The following is a 23,278-nucleotide window of genomic DNA, read 5'->3' on the forward strand; positions in this document are numbered from 1 at the left end:
GGCCCACCCATGGCTGCAACCCTGCCCAGTCCTGTGAAATCCATAGATTAGGGCCTAATGAATTTATTTCAATTGACTGATTTCCTTATATGAACTGTAACTCAGCAAAATCTTTTAAATTGTTGCTTTTATATTTTAGGCTCCCAAGTGGCGCAGCGGTCTAAGCCACTGCATCTCAGTGCTAGAGGCGTCACTACAGACACTGGTTCGATCCAGGGCTCTAAAATATAGTTGCCAACTGACAAAACCCAACATGACAACATTACCTCATTTTTTTATTTGCCATTTCATGTTCTACTGTTTTAATTTCAATAATGTGCAAATTAATACAGTTTTATATTAACACTTGCATACACGTTTAATAAACCAGACAAACTAGTGTGTGTAATGAAATTCATTTTAATAATCCACTTGTCACAACAGTTCAAATCTAAATTTCAAAACCACCAACCCTGTGCTGACCGAGGAGACAATTTACCAACTGACAATTACAGGGCTAGCCAACTGACAGTACAGGGCTAGCCAACTGACAGTACAGGGCTAGCCAACTGACAGTACAGGGCTAGCCAACATACAGTACAGGGCTAGCCAACATACAGTACAGGGCTAGCCAACTGACAGTACAGGGCTAGCCAACTGACAGCACAGGGCTAGCCAACTGACAGCACAGGGCTAGCCAACTGACAGCACAGGGCTAGCCAACTGACAGTACAGGGCTAGCCAACTGACAGTGTCTATGGACCTCCTGGAAGTGCTTTATTCAAGTGTCCTTGGTTTTATTTATCACTAAAACAAAATGGTGTCCATCTGAAACATTTTCTGTTACGCATTTTACTAAGTGCTCTTTGTTTGTGACATTTTCTTTGATTTCATCAAGGATGTGATATCAAAACCTTGTGTTTCTTCTCTTGGTGGACCCTGGAGAAAAAAAACAAATAGAAGTGGATTCATAGACCAACATCTCGAAATTACACATACGTCCCACCAAATGGCACCCTATTCTCCTTTTATAGTGCACTTTTGACAAAAGCAGTGCACTACAAAGGGAATAGGGTCCCATTTGGGACACAAACCTAGTATAGTGAATAGTCGTTAGTGAAACAAGAGCAGATAAAGGAAACCTTTTCCTCTGAAATCGTTGTGGCACCTCATCGTCATCATTTTCCTCATCTCTGACTCTCTGGTATACCAGCGGCTTACACAGAGCTTTCCTCAGTGCTAGTCTCGCTGAAAATAAAATCGAGCCAGAACCACCAGGTACTCACTCATAGAAAACACATTTGATCCATGCAACAGGGTTGGTATTCATACTGCGTCTCAGATTACGAGTCCCGGCAGTCTATTCATTAGGATCTATAAAGCTAAACTAAACCTACATTAGCATTCCTACTCTAGTACGCTTTATAAATACGAGAACGGATATTTAGGATGACTAAAGGATAATATCAATTAAATATATTGACTAAGGTTGGGTTATGTTACCTTGTTGTGGCAGTGAGCTGTGTGGTTTCTGTCTAGGCTTGGCACCTCCACTCTCCCATGTACCCGGATCTGAAGTATTAACGCTGTCTCGGCACAGTCCATCTACAGCAGAGATAAGATAGAGCAAATGTATGGTTAAGTACATCGGTAAGGGAATAGGGCACCATTTTGGAAGCAAAGCAATGAAAATGTCCTTTACATGTCCTGTGTTGCTTATCCCCAGTTCCGTGTCCACTCTCCCCCTCCACCACATGGCCTTCATAATACTCCAGCTCTGATCCCACCAGCACCGTTTCTGGTTCCTGCTCCTCGGGCCCTATAGCCTCTCTCCACTGGCCTCTCTTACAGCTGTGCTTGTGTAGAGGGAGAGGCTGGTGTTTCTTGTGGACAGGGTGCTTCTTCACGACCACCTTACTGGGGTGCGTTCTCTCACAAGTCCTTACAGATCTGGGTTGTTCCTGCTCGACCACCTCGTCAGAGTCCCCGGCGGCGTACACCCTGGGGCTGTGATGAACTTTAACCCTGCTGCTCACCTCTCCTCCTTTCAGCAGGCTCGATCCACAGCAGACGCACATGAGCTTCTTGGACTGGGGACAGACTTCCTTGACATCTGCCTCTCCGAGGTCTGCAGAGAACCTCCCTCCTGCGTAGACTGAACATCCGGGAAACACATCCGCGTCCTCCAGATCGGTGGAGAACATCTCGTCCCGGGAAGAGAGCTCGTCCAGGGATGAACACAGGACACTGAGCCTCTCGTGAGCCGTCTGTGGGTGGCAGTAGTGGTGGTGACGGACTGGGGTGGTGGAGGAAGTAGCGAGAGAACGGCCAGAGGACAGAGAGGCCTGGAGGTCTTCACACAGCAGAGCAGAGCTGGAGCTGGCAGAGATGTCCTTCTGCAGAGCGCTTGCTGTAAACACCTTGTCAATTTAAATCAAATGAAAGTTTATTTGACAATACAGATACATAATGAAATTCTTAACTTACAAGTTCTCCTCTGTAACAATGCAGCTATTAAAACCTATTCCATAAAAAGTAAAGTAAAACGTGACCTTGTCAAAGGGCAGACAGAGGATCTGGTAGGACAGGTCAACATCCAGTTCACACAGACTCCCATCTGGAACATCAAACGTTTCTCCTCCGTGTTTAATGTGCTCTAAGGCTTGCCAGTCAGAGGCTAAGGGTGATGGTAGTGACTGGGGGGAGAGCAGGTTGGAGCAGTGACTCTGAGGCCTCAGAGGTCCCTCAGTGGAACTAGTACCCTCCTTTGCCTGGTTGTCTGGGTCTTCGGGTCTGGGGCTGTCATCTGACTGTGAGACGGCAGACAGGAGGCAAAGATTCTCCGAAGAACAGCTACGAAGATAGTCATCCTCATCCTCTGCATGATGCCGCATCTCCGGGTTATCCTCCTCGTGATCAGATGAGCTTTCCAATGGGGGCTCCTCGTCAGAGTCTACAGCCCAGCCCTCCTGAAGCCCCAGGTCTCCAAGGCTCCGACTCGACTCGTCGTCATAGACCGCCGCTGTGGAGTCACTGACGCTGAACAACCTGCCCAGTGGAGACGACGATTGCAAATGGCTGCTTTCCAACTTACCATACGAGGCTCCATGACTACTGTGTATGATGTCTCCCCCCACCTCACGTTTCCCTTCCTTATTATCTGACGAGAAGATTCCAGAAGCTTGGGAAACAACGCTGGAATCAAGCTCTTTCTCAGAGCCCTGCTTCTCGTTGGTCTGGAGTTTTTCCAGACAGTCGGTGAGCTTGTACAGAGCATCACTGGACTGGGTCTGAGCCTCCGAACTGGCCACCTCTCTCTGGGCCTGAGCCTGGTGAATGAACAAATTAAATAATGAATTCATTAATAATCTAATGAATTGAATATATAACATTTAAAATACATAAGTTGTCTTATACATCTGAGCACAATAATACATACACTGTAGTGTTGTTGTTGCTGCTGGTGGAACATGGGGTCATGCACCAGAGGTGGGTGGAAACGAGGTGGGTCGTACATGCATCTGTAATCAACTGGATGCATGTGTGGAACAATGTATTGACCAGGATACTGCATGTATGGGTATGGGGACATGTATGAACTAGGACGTCCAAAAGGATAACTTCCTGTAGAGAACATATGGTTTTATCAAGACAATATGACCATGCAGTAATACACTATATATACAAGAAGTATTTAGACACCCCTTCAAGTTAGTGGATTCGGCTATTTCAACCACACCCGTTGCTGACAGGTGTATAAAATTGAGCAAAAAGGCATGCAATCTCCATAGACAAACATTGGCAGTAAAAATGGCCTTACTGAAGAGCTCAGTGACTTTCAACGTGACACCGTCATAGGATGCCACCTTTCCAACAAGTCAGTTCGACAAATTTCCGACCTGCTAGAGCTTCCCCCGGTCAACTGTAAGTGCTGTTAATGTGAAGTGAAAGCATCTAGGAGCAACAACGGCTCAGCCGCGAAGTGGTAGGCAACACAAGCTCACAGAACGGGACCGCCGAGTGCTGAAGCAACACTCACTACAGAGTTCCAAACTGTCTCTGGAAGCAACATCACCACAAGAACTGTTCATCTGGAGCTTGGTGAAATGGGTTTCCATGGCCGAGCAGTCGCACCACAAGCCCATGTGCAGCGCTAACCGTCGGCTGGAGTGGTATAAAGCTCACCGCCATTGAACTCTGGAGCAGTGGAAACGTGTTCTCTGGAGTGATGAATCACGCTTACATTCTGGCAGTCCGACGGACTGATCTGGGTTTGGTGGATGGCAGGAGACTGTAAAGTTTGGTGGAAGAAGAATAATAGTCTGGGGCTGTTTTTCATGGTTCGGTCTAGGCTCCTTAGTTCAAGTGAAGGATAATCTTAACGCTACAGCACACAATGACATTCTAGACGATTCTGTGCTTCCAACTTTGTGGCGACCGTTTGGGGAAGGCCCTTTCCTGTTTCAGCATGACATTTCCCCCGTGCACAAAGCGAGGTCCATACAGAAATGGTTTGTCGAGATCGGTGTGGAAGAACTTGACTGGCCAGCACAGAGCCCTCAACCCCATCGAACACCTTTGGGATGAAATGTAACGCCGACTGAGAGCCAGGCCTAATCGTCCAACATCAGTTCCCAACCTCACTAATGCTCTTGTGGCTGAATGGAACCAAGTCCCCCTGCAGCAATGTACCAACATCTAGTGGAAAGCCTTCCCAGAAGAGTGGAGGCTGTTATAGCAGCAATGTACCAACATCTAGTGGAAAGCCTTCCCAGAAGAGTGGAGGCTGTTATAGCAGCAATGTTCCAACATCTAGTGGAAAGCCTTCCCAGAAGAGAGGAGGCTGTTATAGCAGCAATGTTCCAACATCTAGTGGAAAGCCTTCCCAGAAGAGAGGAGGCTGTTATAGCAGCAATGTTCCAACATCTAGTGGAAAGCCTTCCCAGAAGAGTGGAGGCTGTTATAGCAGCAATGTCCCAACATCTAGTGGAAAGCCTTCCCAGAAGAGTGGAGGCTGTTATAGCAGCAACGTTCCAACATCTAGTGGAAAGCCTTCCCAGAAGAGAGGAGGCTGTTATAGCAGCAATGTTCCAACATCTAGTGGAAAGCCTTCCCAGAAGAGTGGAGGCTGTTATAGCAGCAATGTTCCAACATCTAGTGGAAAGCCTTCCCAGAAGAGAGGAGGCTGTTATAGCAGCAAAGGGGGGACCAACTCCATATTAATGCCCATGATTTTGGAATGAGATGTTCAACGAGCAGGTGTCCATACTTTGATCATGTCGTGTATTTGTGTCAATGAAAATCATCCACTGTAAACTAATACTCCATAATTCTGGTTTGAGAAATAAAGTGTACGACTGAAATGGCACCCTATTCCCTATTATAGTGAACTATGTGGCCCATAGGACCCTGGTCTAAAGTAGTGCACTATATAAGGAATACGGTGATATTTGGGACACAGACATAAAAACATGAAAAGTAGGCCTACCTGAACCAGGTAAGGTATAGTGGTTATACGGGTTGTTCATATTATGCCACTGATGATGATACATGTTGTAGTAAGGTTGAGAAGCCGGCTGAACATAGAAGAAGGGCCTTGGGTGGTTGACCTGCCGCTGGTTGTGTTGACCACTCTCCATCGACTGTGGGTGTTTGCTTCCTTCTATATATTAAAAAAGATATATTCTTTAGATTAAAAATCTATTTTACAAGACAGCCCTGTATACATTACAATAAAAACATACACATGTGTATAAAACAATATAATTCAGCACACTAACAAAACAAACATATTTAATTAATAAAAGCAATCGCATTCAACTACCATTATGAATAATCAGCGTGAATAAAAAAATATTTAGATCATATCAGTTAATTCAGAGCGTTCAGACTCAGGCTACAGGAGGAGCCGACAGATCTGGGACCAGGCTACAGGAGGAGACGACAGATCTGGGACCAGGCTACAGGAGGAGCCGACAGATCTGGGACCAGGCTACAGGAGGAGCCGACAGATCTGGGACCAGGCTACAGGAGGAGCCGACAGATCTGGGACCAGGCTACAGGAGGAGCCGACAGATCTGGGACCAGGCTACAGGAGGAGACGACAGATCTGGGACCAGGCTACAGGAGGAGCCGACAGATCTGGGACCAGGCTACAGGAGGAGCCGACAGATCTGGGACCAGGCTACAGGAGGAGCCGACAGATCTGGGACCAGGCTACAGGAGGAGCCGACAGATCTGGGACCAGGCTACAGGAGGAGACGACAGATCTGGGACCTGCCTACAGTGAAAGTAGCCCTGGAAAACCCTCCTCCTAAGTTTGGTTTTCAGTGGTTAGCGTCGCCCACGGTTGGCTGCATGTGAACTACAATTCCGACAAGGTGTTTTAAAATTCAGAAACGTCAACAATCATCGCTTGCCAAACTGTTTTGGAAACATATGCTGATATGCCCCTTATCTGTCAGTTAGAAATGTTTCAAATAAGGGACAGTTCCACATTTACTGGAGTGGTTCAAATCAGGGGAGGGCTGTCTAATTTTTTTGTTTGGGGGGGGGGGGGGGGGGGGGGAATAGTTGTGTTTTAGTTTTTTTGGGGCACAGGAGAGGGTAGTGAATTTTTTCCCCCTGGTTTACATTCGCTCTTTTGCAGGTTTTACTATGTAATTTCTTCCATCCTAGCCATATTTACTCATCTGCTTGCCTCCACCTCCCCCATACTTGGTACTTCCCTTATGGACTACGCTTTTTCACACGCTAACTTTTACTATACCACAGGTCAATATAGACTACCAGTCTGTCTATCCACCATTCATAGTGACAATATAATCTACCAGTCTGTCTATCCACCATTCATAGTGACAATATAGTATACCAGTCTGTCTATCCACCACTCATAGTGACAATATATACTACCAGTCTGTCTATCCACCACTCATAGTGACACTATAGTCTACCAGTCTGTCTATCCACCACTCATAGTGACAATATAGACTACCAGTCTGTCTATCCACCATTCATAGTGACAATAGTGCTAGGTGGATAGTTTGTCCAGATCAGCAATAGGCTAACTAGCATCATACCACACATGCATTCAAAGCTGCATCAATTTTCAATATGAATCCACAAGAACCAATATGAATAGCTGATGGGTAGCAGAGAGGCCAGGTGGAACCAATATGAATAGCTGATGGGTAGCAGAGAGGCTAGGTGGAACCAATATGAATAGCTGATGGGTAGCAGAGAGGCTAGGTGGAACCAATATGAATAGCTGATGGGTAGCAGAGAGGCCAGGTGGAACCAATATGAATAGCTGATGGGTAGCAGAGAGGCTAGGTGGAACCAATATGAATAGCTGATGGATAGCAGAGAGGCCAGGTGGAACCAATATGAATAGCTGATGGGTAGCAGAGAGGCCAGGTGGAACCAATATGAATAGCTGATGGGTAGCAGAGAGACCAGGTGGAACCAATATGAATAGCTGATGGGTAGCAGAGAGACCAGGTGGAACCAATATGAATAGCTGATGGGTAGCAGAGAGACCAGGTGGAACCAATATGAATAGCTGATGGGTGGCAGAGAGGCCAGGTGGAACCAATATGAATAGCTGATGGGTAGCAGAGAGGCCAGGTGGAACCAATATGAATAGCTGATGGGTAGCAGAGAGGCCAGGTGGAACCAATATGAATAGCTGATGGGTAGCAGAGAGGCCAGGTGGAACCAATATGAATAGCTGATGGGTAGCAGAGAGGCTAGGTGGAACCAATATGAATAGCTGATGGGTAGCAGAGAGGCCAGGTGGAACCAATATGAATAGCTGATGGGTAGCAGAGAGGCCAGGTGGAACCAATATGAATAGCTGATGGGTAGCAGAGAGGCCAGGTGGAACCAATATGAATAGCTGATGGGTAGCAGAGAGACCAGGTGGAACCAATATGAATAGCTGATGGGTAGCAGAGAGACCAGGTGGAACCAATATGAATAGCTGATGGGTAGCAGAGAGACCAGGTGGAACCAATATGAATAGCTGATGGGTAGCAGAGAGGCCAGGTGGAACCAATATGAATAGCTGATGGGTAGCAGAGAGGCCAGGTGGAACCAATATGAATAGCTGATGGGTAGCAGAGAGACCAGGTGGAACCAATATGAATAGCTGATGGGTGGCAGAGAGGCTAGGTGGAACCAATATGAATAGCTGATGGGTAGCAGAGAGACCAGGTGGAACCAATATGAATAGCTGATGGGTGGCAGAGAGGCCAGGTGGAACCAATATGAATAGCTGATGGGTAGCAGAGAGACCAGGTGGAACCAATATGAATAGCTGATGGGTAGCAGAGAGGCCAGGTGGATCATTACACACGAAAAACAGTGAAGACATGAGACACCAGACTAAAAAATCTCCCCCTATGTTTAGGAACAACACAATTATCCTACCTAGAATAGCAGATAACGCCACAATACAATAAATAAATGCATTATTGTTTTCAAATGAGTACAAAAATTGTACTTTAGGCTGCAGTGAAAACGTCCAATCCAAGCCACTGTCCCTTATGCACCAAGAACCTAACGCTTCAATATAGCCTAAATAATAAATCATTTAACTTTCAAAATGTATTACCTTGTGTGTGACATAAACACAACCAGTCACAATGTTTTAACCTGATTAGGCCACCTCAAAAGTATTCTGTAGACTTGCACACGTTTGTCCCAAAATATAATTCCAGTATCCTCAAAAACCGCTTGACATGAACCAGGATTCCATCCAACCTTTTTATGCAAAGTACATGTCGGATAATTATTATTATTTTTTTTTAAAAGGTCACGACATCATGGGAAAGCATGTTGTTTACTAGGCTGGATGAAATAAGTTATGAACTTCAAAAGGGTGGTGAAAGAGCACTGTGACGAGCTTGGTGATCCTTTACAATAATTATCCAGGGTCTTATTCTGGTGACATGATGAGCGATACAATTGGCTGCCATTTGACAAATAATCTCATCATGCAGGCTATACCCACACCTTATCTGCAAGCTGTAGAGCGCATGTACCAATACCAGAGGGGGAACATTCGTACCATTTTTTGTGACAAAACCATCAGTAGGCCTAGAGTTGAAAATGAGATTTGAATTCGCATGTTAAAAGGGTTTCCACCGCAAAACGTAGTTTTATGTGCACTACGTATTTATGCACATGTCGATTTGATGGAAAGAACTGATGGGGGGAAAATTATGCAGATTTTAGAATATTGCCATGACAATCGGTCACCAATTGGATGAAAACCTAGCTATAGACACCCTAAAGCAGGGTTTCCCAAACTCGGTCCTCGGAACCCCAAGAGGGGCACGTTTTGGTTTGTTCGTCCTAGCACTACACATCTGATTCAAATAATCAACTAATCCTCAAGCTTTGATCATTTGAATCAGCTGTACTAGGGCAAAAACCAAAACATGCCCCCCTTGCGGTCCCCAGGACAGAGTTTGGGGAACGCTGCCCTAAAGACCGGTGGACCAGTCCAGTGTCTCTGATTAGAACTGTACATCATGGTTCACCAGCAGCCCCAGTCAGTTAAGAACAAATTCTTATTTACAATGACGGCCTAGGAACAGTGGGTTAACTACCTTGTTCAGGGGCGGAACGACAGATTATTACCTTGTCAGCTCGGGGATTCCATCCAGAAACCTTTTTCGGTTACTGGCCCAGCGCTCTAACCACTAGGCTACCTGCCGCCCCTACCCTCTAACCCCTAGGCTACCTGCCGCCCCTACCCTCTAACCCCTGGGCTACCTGCCTCCCTTACACTCTAACCCCTGGGCTACCTGCCGCCCCTACCCTCTAACCCCTAGGCTACCTGCCGCCCCTACCCTCTAACCCCTAGGCTACCTGCCGCCCCTACCCTCTAACCCCTAGGCTACCTGCCGCCCCTACCCTCTAACCCCTAGGCTACCTGCCGCCCCTACCCTCTAACCCCTAGGCTACCTGCCGCCCCTACCCTCTAACCCCTAGGCTACCTGCCGCCTCTACCCTCTAACCCCTAGGCTACCTGCCGCCCCTACCCTCTAACCCCTAGGCTACCTGCCGCCCCTACCCTCTAACCCCTAGGCTACCTGCCGCCCCTACCCTCTAACCACTGGGCTACCTGCCCCCCCTACCCTCTAACCACTGGGCTACCTGCCGCCCCTACCCTCTAACCACTGGGCTACCTGCCGCCCCTACCCTCTAACCACTGGGCTACCTGCCGCCCCTACCCTCTAACCACTAGGCTACCTGCCGCCCCTACCCTCTAACCACTAGGCTACCTGCCGCCCCTACCCTCTAACCACTAGGCTACCTGCCGCCCCCTACCCTCTAACCACTAGGCTACCTGCCGCCCCTACCCTCTAACCACTAGGCTACCTGCCGCCCCCTACCCTCTAACCACTAGGCTACCTGCTGTCCCAAGCCAAGCCAAGCCTTCCATACTGGGTAGGGAGGGACGTCAAGCCAAGCCTTCCATACTGGGTAGAGAGGGACGTCAAGCCAAGCCTTCCATACTGGGTAGGGAGGGGCACCAAGCCAAGCCTTCCATACTGGGTAGAGAGGGACGTCAAGCCAAGCCTTCCATACTGGGTAGGGAGGGGCACCAAGCCTTCCATACTGGGTAGGGAGGGGCACCAAGCCTTCCATACTGGGTAGGGAGGGACGTCAAGCCAAGCCTTCCATACTGGGTAGGGAGGGGCACCAAGCCTTCCATACTGGGTAGAGAGGGACGTCAAGCCAAGCCTTCCATACTGGGTAGAGAGGGACGTCAAGCCAAGCCTTCCATACTGGGTAGAGAGGGACATCAAGCCAAGCCTTCCATACTGGGTAGAGAGGGACATCAAGCCAAGCCTTCCATACTGGGTAGGGAGGGATGTCAAGCCAAGCCTTCCATACTGGGTACAGAGGGATGTATTTTCTGTTTGTCAAGAATTGACAGTCAATTTGTGGCGTTGAAGATATTGAAGTGCTCTAAGTTGGTATGCTTTGTTTATTGGTTGTGGAGTGCATTGGCACAGAAACATGTGGAAAATTGATTGCATACATTTTATACAGTTCCAAATATAGCATCAAAATGTAGAAAATCTGATTTCCCCGTAGCTGATGATTGTCTGCAGACGGCTCTGATCCTAGTGGAATGAAACCGGCATGGAGCGCGAGGTCGTACATGGTGGTCTGCAAACCCTCAACCTTCTGGCCTGTAGCCCTGCACTGCATTTACTGTGCCAAATAGAAACATGCTTTAGCATGTCGTGTCTATAAACACAGGCTTGCTCCAGTTATGAACATTATTTGGGGTTAATTCTAAGCAGTGATTTATTTTTTAACAGTATAAGGGGAGGGCGATTTTTTTTTTAATTACATCTTTAGTTGGACCAGTCCCCTCCCCAGTAAAATGTCAAACTGTCCCTAAAAAAAGCAGTTTTGCACAGATCCGTACACTTCCTCCCCAGTTATGCTTACACAAAAGGTGTTTGGAGCACCCTAGATAACTAATTAGCACAGGTAGCCACCTATATCTGCTGCAAATAAGCGCTGTAACATGAAGCTATGCCCATGTGGGAACTCGAATCATAACACCACTTTCACCTGGGTTTTTTAACAGGTTAAATTACTTTGCAGTGTTGCGCTTCGTGTTCCCACATATGTAACATGAAGTTATGCCTCTCTTATTTACATTAGTTTGGCATTTTATGTAAGATACAAACCTTTCCAAACCCGTACCGAAAAACTTTCTGAACGACAGGGGGAGATCTTAACAAAATTCGTCCGGCCAGAAGTAGCCAAACGTGCACGGCTGCTAGATCAGCAAAATCTAGGTTTGATGTGCATTCCCGGTAAAACACTCGTACGCCCGGTGGACCGGATAGCAAGCATCATCCATTCAGCTGCAAAGGCATCATTTCTATCCTTAACAAGCTTTAATGGCAAAAAGGCATAATTTCTATCCTTAACTAGCTTTAATGGCAAAAAGGCATCATTTCTATCCTTAACTAGCTTTAATGGCAAAAAGGCATCATTTCTATCCTTAACTAGCTTTAATGGCAAAAAGGCATCATTTCTATCCTTAACTAGCTTTAATGGCAAAAAGGCATTAATGGAAAACGTGCTTACTTTCTTTATAAAACAATTTCACACCATTTTAGTATTTTCGGACAACTTTGTGGAAAACAGTTTCCTAAAAGAAAATACGCCTTTTTCCTTACTTCTCGCCATTAAAGCTTGTTGAGGAAAATGATGCCTTTGCAGCCGGAATGGAGCCAGTCCACAGCACAGGAGAATGTGTGGTCCATTACCAGGAGAACACATCATACCTAGACCACTGTGTAGATCTAGAGCCCATGCGCTATGCTAGAAGATGGGCATTGTGTGGTCCATTACCAGGAGAACACATCATACCTAGACCACTGTGTAGATCTAGAGCCCATGCGCTATGCTAGAAGATGGGCATTGTGTGGTCCATTACCAGGAGAACACATCATACCTAGACCACTGTGTAGATCTAGAGCCCATGCGCTATGCTAGAAGATGGGCATTGTGTGGTCCATTACCAGGAGAACACATCATACCTAGACCACTGTGTAGATCTAGAGCCCATACGCTATGCTAGAAGATGGGCATTGTGTGGTCCATTACCAGGAGAACACATCATACCTAGACCACTGTGTAGATCTAGAGCCCATACGCTATGCTAGAAGATGGGCACTATGGTCAATAGGCGCTACAGGTAGTTGCCGTCTATAAATGGGTTACAGTGAGACTTAAACATTTAAACTTTCACAACACTTGACAGTTAAATAGACTGGGGCCAGGGGAAATTTGGTTAGTTGGCCTACCGTCTATTTTCTGACGTATCCAATGATTATGAAAATGAGAGTGCTGAAAATTTAGATTAGATTTATATTACAATGTCACCATGTTACATTGGAAACACTTTTCTACTGTCAATCAAACGAGGTTCCTAATGAGCAATTTTTCTTGGCAGACTTGGTTGTTTTTAATCTTTCAAAACTATACTAAATAAAACAACGCACTCATCTTCAATAGTTTGAGCTACTGATAACGCCCTCACTGTCCAATCATTTTTACAGATTACACCTGCGCTCATCATCTGTTTCTTATTTCTGTGGCGGTTGGCAAACAACTTTTAAGGTGCATTACCGCCACCAACTGGACTGGAGTGTGGTTTAAATCCTACCCAATATTCTCGTCTCGCTAAGGAAACGAAAATACATAATTAAATACTACATCCCCTGAAGATTTCCCCAGCAGTTCACTTAATATTGACTCTTCAATCCCAGTACTCCTCAAATCTAATAGCAATCGCTCCCTTTCCCTCACATATTTATGGACCTGAAATAGTGTTCAACTGTCTCTGTTCCACTGTCTCTCCTGGCAATGATTCACCAGGGAACTGCATTGCTCTTTCTGCCCCCTGTACCCATAGGAATCCCCTGCCTTGCTCTTTCTGCCCCCTGTACCCATAGGAATCCCCTGTCTTGCTCTTTCTGCCCCCTGTACCCATAGGAATCCCCTGTCTTGCTCTTTCTGCCCCCTGTACCCATAGGAATGCCCTGCATTGCTCTTTCTCCCCCCTGTACCCATAGGAATCCCCTGCCTTGCTCTTTCTCCCCCCTGTACCCATAGAGCACGGCAGGGGATTCCTTTCTCCCCCCTGTACCCATAGGAATCACCTGCCTTGCTCTTTCTTCCCCCTGTACCCATAGGAATCCCCTGCCTTGCTCTTTCTGCCCCCTGTACCCATAGAGCACGGCAGGGGATTCCTTTCTCCCCCCTGTACCCATAGGAATCACCTGCCTTGCTCTTTCTCCCCCCTGTACCCATAGAGCATGGCATGGGATTCCTTTCTCCCCCCTGTACCCATAGGAATCACCTGCCTTGCTCTTTCTGCCCCCTGTACCCATAGGAATCCCCTGCCGTGCTCTTTCTGCCCCCTGTACCCATAGGAATGACCTGCCTTGAGGCCTCTACTATTGCTGTTCTTACTCCATCATTCAGTGTTTCTATATCTGAATTGAGATCAACCTGAGACTGCTCCTGTTCACTCAACTCCTGAAACGGACCCTACTGCGCTTCCCCAAATATCCATCTCCTCAATCCATTTCCTCCTAAATCTCCCACCCTCATTCCTACAGTACACATGATAGGATAGTGACAACTACCCCCTGTAGATTCCTCCTAAACCGACCAACTACATCTGCCTGCCATTGAACTGTAGATCAGATTAGGACCCAGAGCAGATGAATATCCAGTTACTGGGTCAAACCCAGTTCCCCGGCCATCATTAAGACTCACAAGCCTTTTCTCATCCGGTAGTTCCTCCAACACGTATCCGTTGACATCAGTCCGTAACCCTCTCCCCAGAGCGTACTACGAGCATTAAAATCCCCACACCACATCACCCGTCTCCGATCTTCACCTTCTACATTCTGAAGGACCATCAACCCTCGTCTCTTACACAGGTTGTAAAAGTTCACTATTAACATATTCCCCCAACCACACCTCTAGAACCACATACTCCTGTTCACCTCCCTTTCCCACACGCCTACATAGGATCTCTGTTCTTTCACCCTTTTTTACATTTCACCAACATTTTCTTCCAGAAGAGGGCACCATTTCCCTTGGAGAGACAGTTGAAGATGGACTGAGGGGGATTTGATTAAGATGCCCCTGGTTGAACCGGGCTATATCCCGTCAATGTGTCGGTGAGGGAGGAGCACCATACTCAACTCTAATGGTAATCTGCAACGCTTGGTCATATTGTCAACAAGGCAGCATGGTGCATCGTTCAGAAACGTACATCTCCTTTCCTTAACATACATGTTAGAATTTTCTAACTAGTTTTCATTGCGAAGGCAGATAAAGTGTTTATCACAAGCATCACTTCTGCATGTGAAAACACTGAATTGTACTCATTGTTAGCCCATTATTACTATAGGAACATAACATTACTCCTTAGTCCATGAAGTCCAAGGACCTTACATGGTATGTTCAAAGTGAGAATTGGCTTTGGAAGACCAAAATACTCCATCAAAACGTGAATCTATTCCCAAATGCGGTATGGTTCTAAAAACATAAACCCATTTACTTTCATATCACATCAAAATCATTCCACAAATGCAAAACATACACTTACTGTTTTAACCTGTTGTAACACAGTTGCAGCCAACAGTATTTTTCAGTGATCCGTTTTGTGGCTTTTGTCTTCCGTTTCCATCCAGGTGTTCAGAGACGCCGACAGCTAATCAGCACAGATAGTCCACTCTGTCTTCAGTTAACAAGCCTTGTAACATGGAAATATGGCCGTGTGGAAACTCGAACCCTATTAAAGGTGTATCTATTTAACCTTTTTATTTTATTTTATTAAATTATTTCTCACAGATATGAAAAATAAGGTCCGTTTGCTTCCAAACCCGTACCACAAGCGATGCGTGATAAATGTTCAGCCTCTTAACAAAGCTCCCCGCTAGAGAGAAGCATCCTTGTAATGTCGTGGAACCGAGAGTCATGATCAATGGCAACTCATTGTATACACGCATGACTGTTAGTAGCTTTGGATAGAATGGTCTGCTAAATGGCATATTATTATATTATTACTCCCTACCCCACAGGGTTTAACCTACATCACTTGTTTTTAACCGACTTCGCCGTCGGCCAGAACAGTGGTTGCACGCAAGGGAGCCTGGAGGCAGCCCGGTTCAACGCTTAACGCTTCGAACACACCGACTGTGTTTGCGTTTTGAAACACCAGAAGTACATTCATTTCCAATGGAACGCTGCGTTTGCCTTGCGGCATTGCGTTGCAGAGGCAGTTGCATTGAACGTCTGCATCAAATTGTATGCGTAGACTTGACAGAAAGTAGCAAAATGTGAATGTTGCATTTTTATTGGTCACATATTCAGTAAAAAAAAAAGTGGGATTACAAAATAAAAACAGTTTCATTGCATAATTTCTTTACATTTTTTATTCATTTATTTGCCAAGTATATTATTTATTCGATGACATCCACAAATGAATTGTGAGAGTATAATATAATTTCCCTCCAAAATGCAATAATAAATAGTCAAGATAGCAGAGTAGGCTCTTTCAACAATGAGACCAACGTTGAGGAAGGTGGTCTTGATCGCGCTGTTGGGCCGGGACCAGCCCCGCCGAAAGCGCAGGTCTGTGTGGGACCAGAGATGGTTAAAGTCCCGAAAGCAGGCAGGGGAGCTCCACCGTCTCATTCAAGAGCTTCGACTGTTTGGAGAGGAATTCCGAAGTTACTTTCCTCTGGACCCAAGCCAGTTCGATCACCTGCTCCAGATGGTTGGAGCCAGGATCACCCGGATGGATACCAACTACCGGGAGTCCATCAGCCCAGTTGAACGCCTGGCGATTTGTCTCCGCTAAGCTACATTCTAGTACATTTTTAAAGCCTTTGATACCATAATTGATTGATATTTGATACATTGTTTTTATGTTCAACCTAGCTAGCTAAAGAGCTCTAGTTAATAGTCCCTATTTGACATCAGATGTACTTTTACAGAATGTTCATTAGGACTATAACTTTTCCCAAAGTTGGTTTATAATCCTTTTTTAATTATGTTACAATGTTACCAAATGAAAAGAAAGTTGAGATGCCTTCTGCTCTGATGAAGGTAGGCTAGTCTTCACCAGGACCCCTTGTTGTTCAACACAGTTACAGGCCTTCTGCCCTGATGAAGGTAGGCTAGTCTTCACCAGGACCCCTTGTTGTTCAACACAGTTACAGGCCTTCTGCCCTGATGAAGGTAGGCTAGTCTTCACCAGGACCCCTTGTTGTTCAACACAGTTACAGGCCTTCTGCCCCTGATGAAGGTAGGCTAGTCTTCACCAGGACCCCTTGTTGTTCAACACAGTTACAGGCCTTCTGCCCTGATGAAGGTAGGCTAGTCTTCACCAGGACCCCTTGTTGTTCAACACAGTTACAGGCCTTCTGCTCTGATGAAGGTAGGCTAGTCTTCACCAGGACCCCTTGTTGTTCAACACAGTTACAGGCCTTCTGCTCTGATGAAGGTAGGCTAGTCTTCACCAGGACCCCTTGTTGTTCAACACAGTTACAGTCATTCATTACATTCTTATTGGACTCACATACACTCTTAGAGAAAAACGTTCCAAAAGTGTCCTTCTGCTTTCCCATTGGATAACCATTTTTGGTTCCAGGTAGAACCCTTTGGGGAAAATGTTATACATGGAACCCAATAGGGTTCTACTTGGAACCAAAAGGGGTACTACCTGGAACCAAAAGGGGATCTCCTATGGGGACAGCCGGAGAAGCCTTTTCAGTAGATAGTACCATTCTTTCTAATAGTAGAGGTGGCCTGGGCTACAGTTTAATGATAGAGTCATAGACTGAATTGTACTGTTTCAAGGCATTGTTAATGATGGTTGATGAGTATTACAATATAATTTGTAGAGCATAATAAACAGTAATGAGGTAGCTATATAAGTAGATATAATTTGTGGGTGGAATTCAAGTTACACACAATGTTGATAATTATTTTGAATTATATTTCAGATTCTTGGCGACAGGGGACTCCTACAGGACCATAGGATTCAACTTCCGAGTGAGACGGTCCGCGATGGCAGGCATTGTCACCTCTGTGGCACAAGCCATTTGGGACTGTCTGGTTGGTGAATACATGCCTGTCCCCAAGGAGGAAGACTGGAGGGCCATCGCTGCCGAGTTCCTGGAGAGGTGGAATTTCCCCAACTGTCTTGGCTCCATCGCTGCTGAGTTCCTGGAGAGGTGGAATTTCCCAACTGTCTTGGCTCCATCGCTGCTGAGTTCCTGGAGAGGTGGCATTTTCCCAACTGTCTTGGCTCCATCGCTGCTGAGTTCCTGGAGAGGTGGAATTTCCCCAACTGTCTTGGCTCCATCGCTGCTGAGTTCCTGGAGAGGTGGAATTTCCCCAACTGTCTTGGCTCCATCGCTGCTGAGTTCCTGGAGAGGTGGAATTTCCCCAACTGTCTTGGCTCCATTGACGGGAAACATGTAGTAATCCAGGCTCCACCGTGCTCAGGTTTGCAATTCTACAACAAGGTTACATATTAAGTTGTACTCTTGGCTGTTGTAGATGCCATCTACTATTTCTGTGTTGTCGATGTTGGTGCTTATGGCAAGGAAGGTGATGGCGGGACCCTCCGGGACTCTGCCTTCGGCCAGGCACTTCAGGATGGCATCCTGGAGATTCCACCAACTGCATCACTCCCTAGGGCTGAAGACCTGGGACCTGTTCCCCACGTCTTCGTCAGCGACGAGGGCTTCCCTTTGAGACCCAACCTCATGAGGCCCTACGCTGGACGCCAGCTGCCATTGCCAAAGCCTGTAAGGATCTTTAGCAAACGGCTGTCTAGGGCAAGGTTAGTTGTTGAATGCGCCTTTGGGATTCTGGCAGCCCGGTGGAGAATGTATCAGAGAGTGCTTGGTCTCAGCCCCTCAAATGTCGATGCCTGCGTGAAGGCCACATGTGTTCTCTATAACTACCTGCGAAGGTCATTCCAGGAGCCGCTCCGGATGGAGATGGGCACGCCAAATGGTCACCTTCCTGATGTCACCAGGGCAGGTGCCAACAACGCCCCCAGACAGGCACTCCAGGTGAGGGAGAAGCTGACCACCTACTTCTCATCGCCAGCAGGTGAAGTCCCATGGCAGTATGCCGTGGAGTGAAACTGCTCTTTTAAAAGCCCCCTAACACAAAGGTTATTTTAAGAACCATCCACCGTTGTCCATAAAATTGAATTTTTGGCCCAGATTACTTTATGTATCATTGTCTCTCTTCATTTGGAAGTTATATTTAAGTGAAATTTGGGAGTAAAGACCACACCTTAACCCTTTCCCTCTCTCATTAACGTCAGTATTATACACACCTGGCATGGTACATAAGCTGAGCGGGAGCACTAACTAAGGTTATACGACATACAGTTAGTATGATAACTAAGGGTAACCTAGGGTCCATACAAATAGTACAGTTTACCACCATGTTCACTGGCCTGACAAAATACAGGTGGGAAAAAAACGAATTAGGAAGAGAATGTGTTTTTACTTTCATCTTGTCTTAGATCTGCAAAGGTATAGGGAAGAAATAAGCAGATTCATACTAAATTAGATATTAAAAAACAACTGAAACAACTGACTATGAAAACATAATTTAATAAGTATTCAACTACAGGAAAGAACATGAGTGTTGTAAAAATGTTTAAAAAAAGACTAATATTGAAAGAGGTTTGTGTGTGGTGTTTGTGAGGTGTGTGTGTGTGTGTGTGTGTGTGTGTGTGTGTGTGTGTAAAAAATAAAATGAATGTGTAGCCTGTAATCTGTAAGAGAACAACAAGAGCATGTATTTTTTGGCACAACTGCAGACAGATACAGGGACTCTACTCATAAAGCCTAGACGTAGTAGGGGAACTGCAGACAGATACAGGGACTCTACTCATAAAGCCTAGACGTAGTAGGGGAACTGCAGACAGATACAGGGACTCTACTCATAAAGCCTAGACGTAGTAGGGGAACTGCAGACAGATACAGGGACTCTACTCATAAAGCCTAGACGTAGTAGGGGAACTGCAGACAGATACAGGGACTCTACTCATAAAGCCTAGACGTAGTAGGGGAACTGCAGACAGATACAGGGACTCTACTCATAAAGCCTAGACGTAGTAGGGGAACTGCAGACAGATACAGGGACTCTACTCATAAAGCCTAGACGTAGTAGAGGAACTGCAGACAGATACAGGGACTCTACTCATAAAGCCTAGACGTAGTAGAGGAACTGCAGACAGATACAGGGACTCTACTCATAAAGCCTAGACGTAGTAGAGGAACTGCAGACAGATACAGGGACTCTACTCATAAAGCCTAGACGTAGTAGAGGAACTGCAGACAGATACAGGGACTCTACTCATAAAGCCTAGACGTAGTAGGGGAACTGCAGACAGATACAGGGACTCTACTCATAAAGCCTAGACGTAGTAGAGGAACTGCAGACAGATACAGGGACTCTACTCATAAAGCCTAGACGTAGTAGAGGAACTGCAGACAGATACAGGGACTCTACTCATAAAGCCTAGACGTAGTAGAGGAACTGCAGACAGATACAGGGACTCTACTCATAAAGCCTAGACGTAGTAGAGGAACTGCAGACAGATACAGGGACTCTACTCATAAAGCCTAGACGTAGTAGAGGAACTGCAGACAGATACAGGGACTCTACTCATAAAGCCTAGACGTAGTAGGGGAACTTCAGACATGGCCATAAAGAGAGAGGGCAGGGCAGTGGAGATCTGAAGGACAGAGAGGAGTGGAAAAGAGGTGTGTGTGTGTCTCTGAATGTGTAGCCATAACACAGCTAAACAAACAAATGGTCCCTGGACGTCATGGACCAGTCGATGGAACGTAACTTCACAAAAAGTTTCAACACCCTGGTTTTCAAGTGGTTTTAAATGAAAGAAATATATTGACCATTAGTCTCATAAGAGACCAATAAGAACATCTGAATTCTCCGGTGTATTGAGTTTCAATTCTGTCAATTCAGAAATCTATATAACACTAATAATGAATGCTATCCTAAGACTTTATAAACAAATTACTTTAAGAATTGACTGAATTTAAACGGAACGGACGTGTGTGAAAAGAAAGGTACAATGAGGGAGGTCAAAACAACAACCAGACAACTCCTCTCCTCTTCCTGTCCTTCCTGTGAGCTGCTCGGCTAAATTGACTCCATATCTGGAAGGGAAGAGAAAAACAACATATACAAGCTTAACATAATAGAACACCATAAAAGGTGAGACTTATGTTAACTAAATACTGCTTGTGTAGTTAGAGGCATAAATATTGGAACAGTGCGGTAAAGTTGGTAATTATTGCTGTTTACTCATGGAATTTGTATTTCAGAGATAAAGATGAATATGACAGGAAAATATTTAGACAGTAAACTTGTTTTTGGATATTTTCTAACCTAGAAACAACAGCTATACATTTGCCTCATATTAATACTTTGATCTGAAATACCAATTAGCCTACATGAGTATACTGTAAAGAATGACCTACTTCACTGTGGCAACACTTATGACACTACCTGTGATGTGGAGAAGGAAAAAAACGTACCATTGAACTCGGCTTCGAAAAGCAGCTGATACATTTTAACTTTGACTGCTGCTTTTCTTTGATGAGGCAGCCTCTTCAGGGTTGGCACCAGGCTCATGGCAAAGAGGGTCTCTTCATCCTCCTTCCTGTGAGCATCAGGTTGGGCTGCATCCCTCTCTACGGCTTGGAGGAGCCTCTGCTGAAATGAGTTGAGTGGCTCTGGGGGCTGGTACCTCCGATGACGCCTGGTGTGACGTTGTTCCTCTTCGTTTCTCTCTCTGTTTCTCTCCACGGCCACATCCTGTTCAACGAGGTCCTCAGTGGTCACTTCCGTGAGGTTCATAATAATCTCAGGTGGTCCTAGATCCAGAGGTGCTTCCTCCATTTCATCGTCTTCCATGGCTGCACCGGTGGTGGTCATACTTGTGGATGATGTAGATGTTGTAGAAGGTCTCGCTGCACCGGTGGAGGCGATGGTCGCACTTGTGGATGACGTAGTAGAGGGTCTGGCTGTAAAATTGCCACTTGTTGCCCTAGGCACAATAAATGGATCCAGAGAAGAAAGAATGTGGCAGAAGCACCAAGGCTGCTGACCCAGACCTCTTCTTCCCTTTCTCTGCCCTTCTCTCTCTCTGATACCTGTCCCCTGAGTCCTGTCTACTTCCTCCTACAGTCTTCTTCTACATAGACATGAACATGATAAGCCATTTACATTACATTACATTTAAGTCATTTAGCAGACGCTCTTATCCAGAGCGACTTACAAATTGGTGCATTCACCTTATGATATCCAGTGGAACAACCACTTTACAATAGTGCATCTAAATCTTTTAAGGGGGGGGGGGGGGTTAGAAGGATTACTTTATCCTATCCTAGGTATTCCTTAAAGAGGTGGGGTTTCAGGTGTCTCCGGAAGGTGGTGATTGACTCCGCTGTCCTGGCGTCGTGAGGGAGCTTGTTCCACCATTGGGGTGCCTGAGCAGCGAACAGTTTTGACTGGGCTGAGCGGGAACTGTGCTTCCTCAGAGGTAGGGGGGCCAGCAGGCCAGAGGTGGATGAACGCAGTGCCCTTGTTTGGGTGTAGGGCCTGATCAGAGCCTGAAGGTATGGAGGTGCCGTTCCCTTCACAGCTCTGTAGGCAATCACCAATCACCAAGCCAAACCATTACCTAGCATAACTATAGTTATTAGATAGCTATCAAAACATGTCACCTACTGTACACACACACACACACACACACGGTTATCTGACCAAATTATATGGGGTAGTAGTATTTACCATTTCTATTATTGTTTAATTGACATACACACTAACACGCTTTCAAACATGATTATTTGGGAAAGTTATCAGGGGTAGTAACTAGCATAATTTATATAACTATTTATTTCACACACACACACCTCATTGGCTAGGTAAGCAAGCTAGGCTAGCTAGTTAGCTAACGTTAACTAGCAACATCTAGCACAAGCTCACTACTAAACTGACCTGGCAATCCTACTATTTTTTATTTATTTATTTATTTCACCTTTATTTAACCAGGTAGGCAAGTTGAGAACAAGTTCTCATTTACAATTGCGACCTGGCCAAGATAAAGCAAAGCAGTTCGACAACATACAAAAACACAGAGTTACACATGGAGTAAAACAACATACAATCAATGATGCAGTAGAATAAAAAAAAAAAAAAATAAAATAAGTCCACTATCGTGGACACTTGTCTCCAAGCAGCATTTTTCGTGTTTTATGTCCCTGTAGCTGTCAGCAGTTGTGTCAAAAAAGACAGGGTTTTGAAGATACTGCGAAAATGATTCTCTCCTCTATGTGTCCAACCACATGCGACCATCTGCAAAAGATACCTGCATCAGTATGGTTGCCTAGCTGCGCAAAATGTTATGCAGCAGTGATGCAATGACGCAGTGACGCAATAACGCTGTGATGCAGTGACGCCATCACGCAGTCGGTGTGTTCGAAGCGTAACCCGGTGCATTGATAGAATCCCCTCGCTGAGAGTTTTTGGGCGCATGCCCAGTATCCTCATTTAGCCCCTGGTGTCTTGCACCGCGCCTGCGGTCGTCACTAGTTACCACAGCCACAAAGTCATAAACCCCGCCTATTTCTACCATTTATAGATATATATATTTTTTTTAATCAGATTT

At 45.8% G+C, this 23,278-nt stretch overlaps 1 protein-coding gene across 2 annotated transcripts; it reads right to left on the bottom strand.

Annotated features, from left to right (window-relative positions):
* Positions 1-372: 372 nt before the first annotated feature.
* Positions 373-15,349, bottom strand: LOC106579708 (bucky ball). Of its 2 annotated transcripts, XM_082966019.1 has the most exons (8): positions 15,149-15,348; positions 5,468-5,641; positions 3,419-3,603; positions 3,074-3,308; positions 2,532-3,001; positions 1,682-2,399; positions 1,483-1,584; positions 373-918 (listed from the first exon to the last, which is right to left on the bottom strand). In XM_082966019.1, the coding sequence occupies exons 2-8, from the start codon at positions 5,616-5,618 to the stop codon at positions 887-889; spliced, it is 1,893 nt and encodes a 630-aa protein (XP_082822145.1). In that variant the 5' UTR covers positions 5,619-5,641; positions 15,149-15,348; the 3' UTR covers positions 373-886. The 2 variants fall into 2 exon arrangements, with proteins under 2 accessions (XP_082822145.1, XP_014015330.3); XM_014159855.3 differs by having other exon boundaries at positions 2,532-3,308; positions 15,149-15,349.
* Positions 15,350-23,278: the final 7,929 nt, after the last annotated feature.

The sequence above is a fragment of the Salmo salar genome, chromosome 19, assembly GCF_965601325.2.
Source record: "Salmo salar chromosome 19, fSalSal1, whole genome shotgun sequence".
Taxonomy (NCBI): Eukaryota; Metazoa; Chordata; class Actinopteri; order Salmoniformes; family Salmonidae; genus Salmo; species Salmo salar.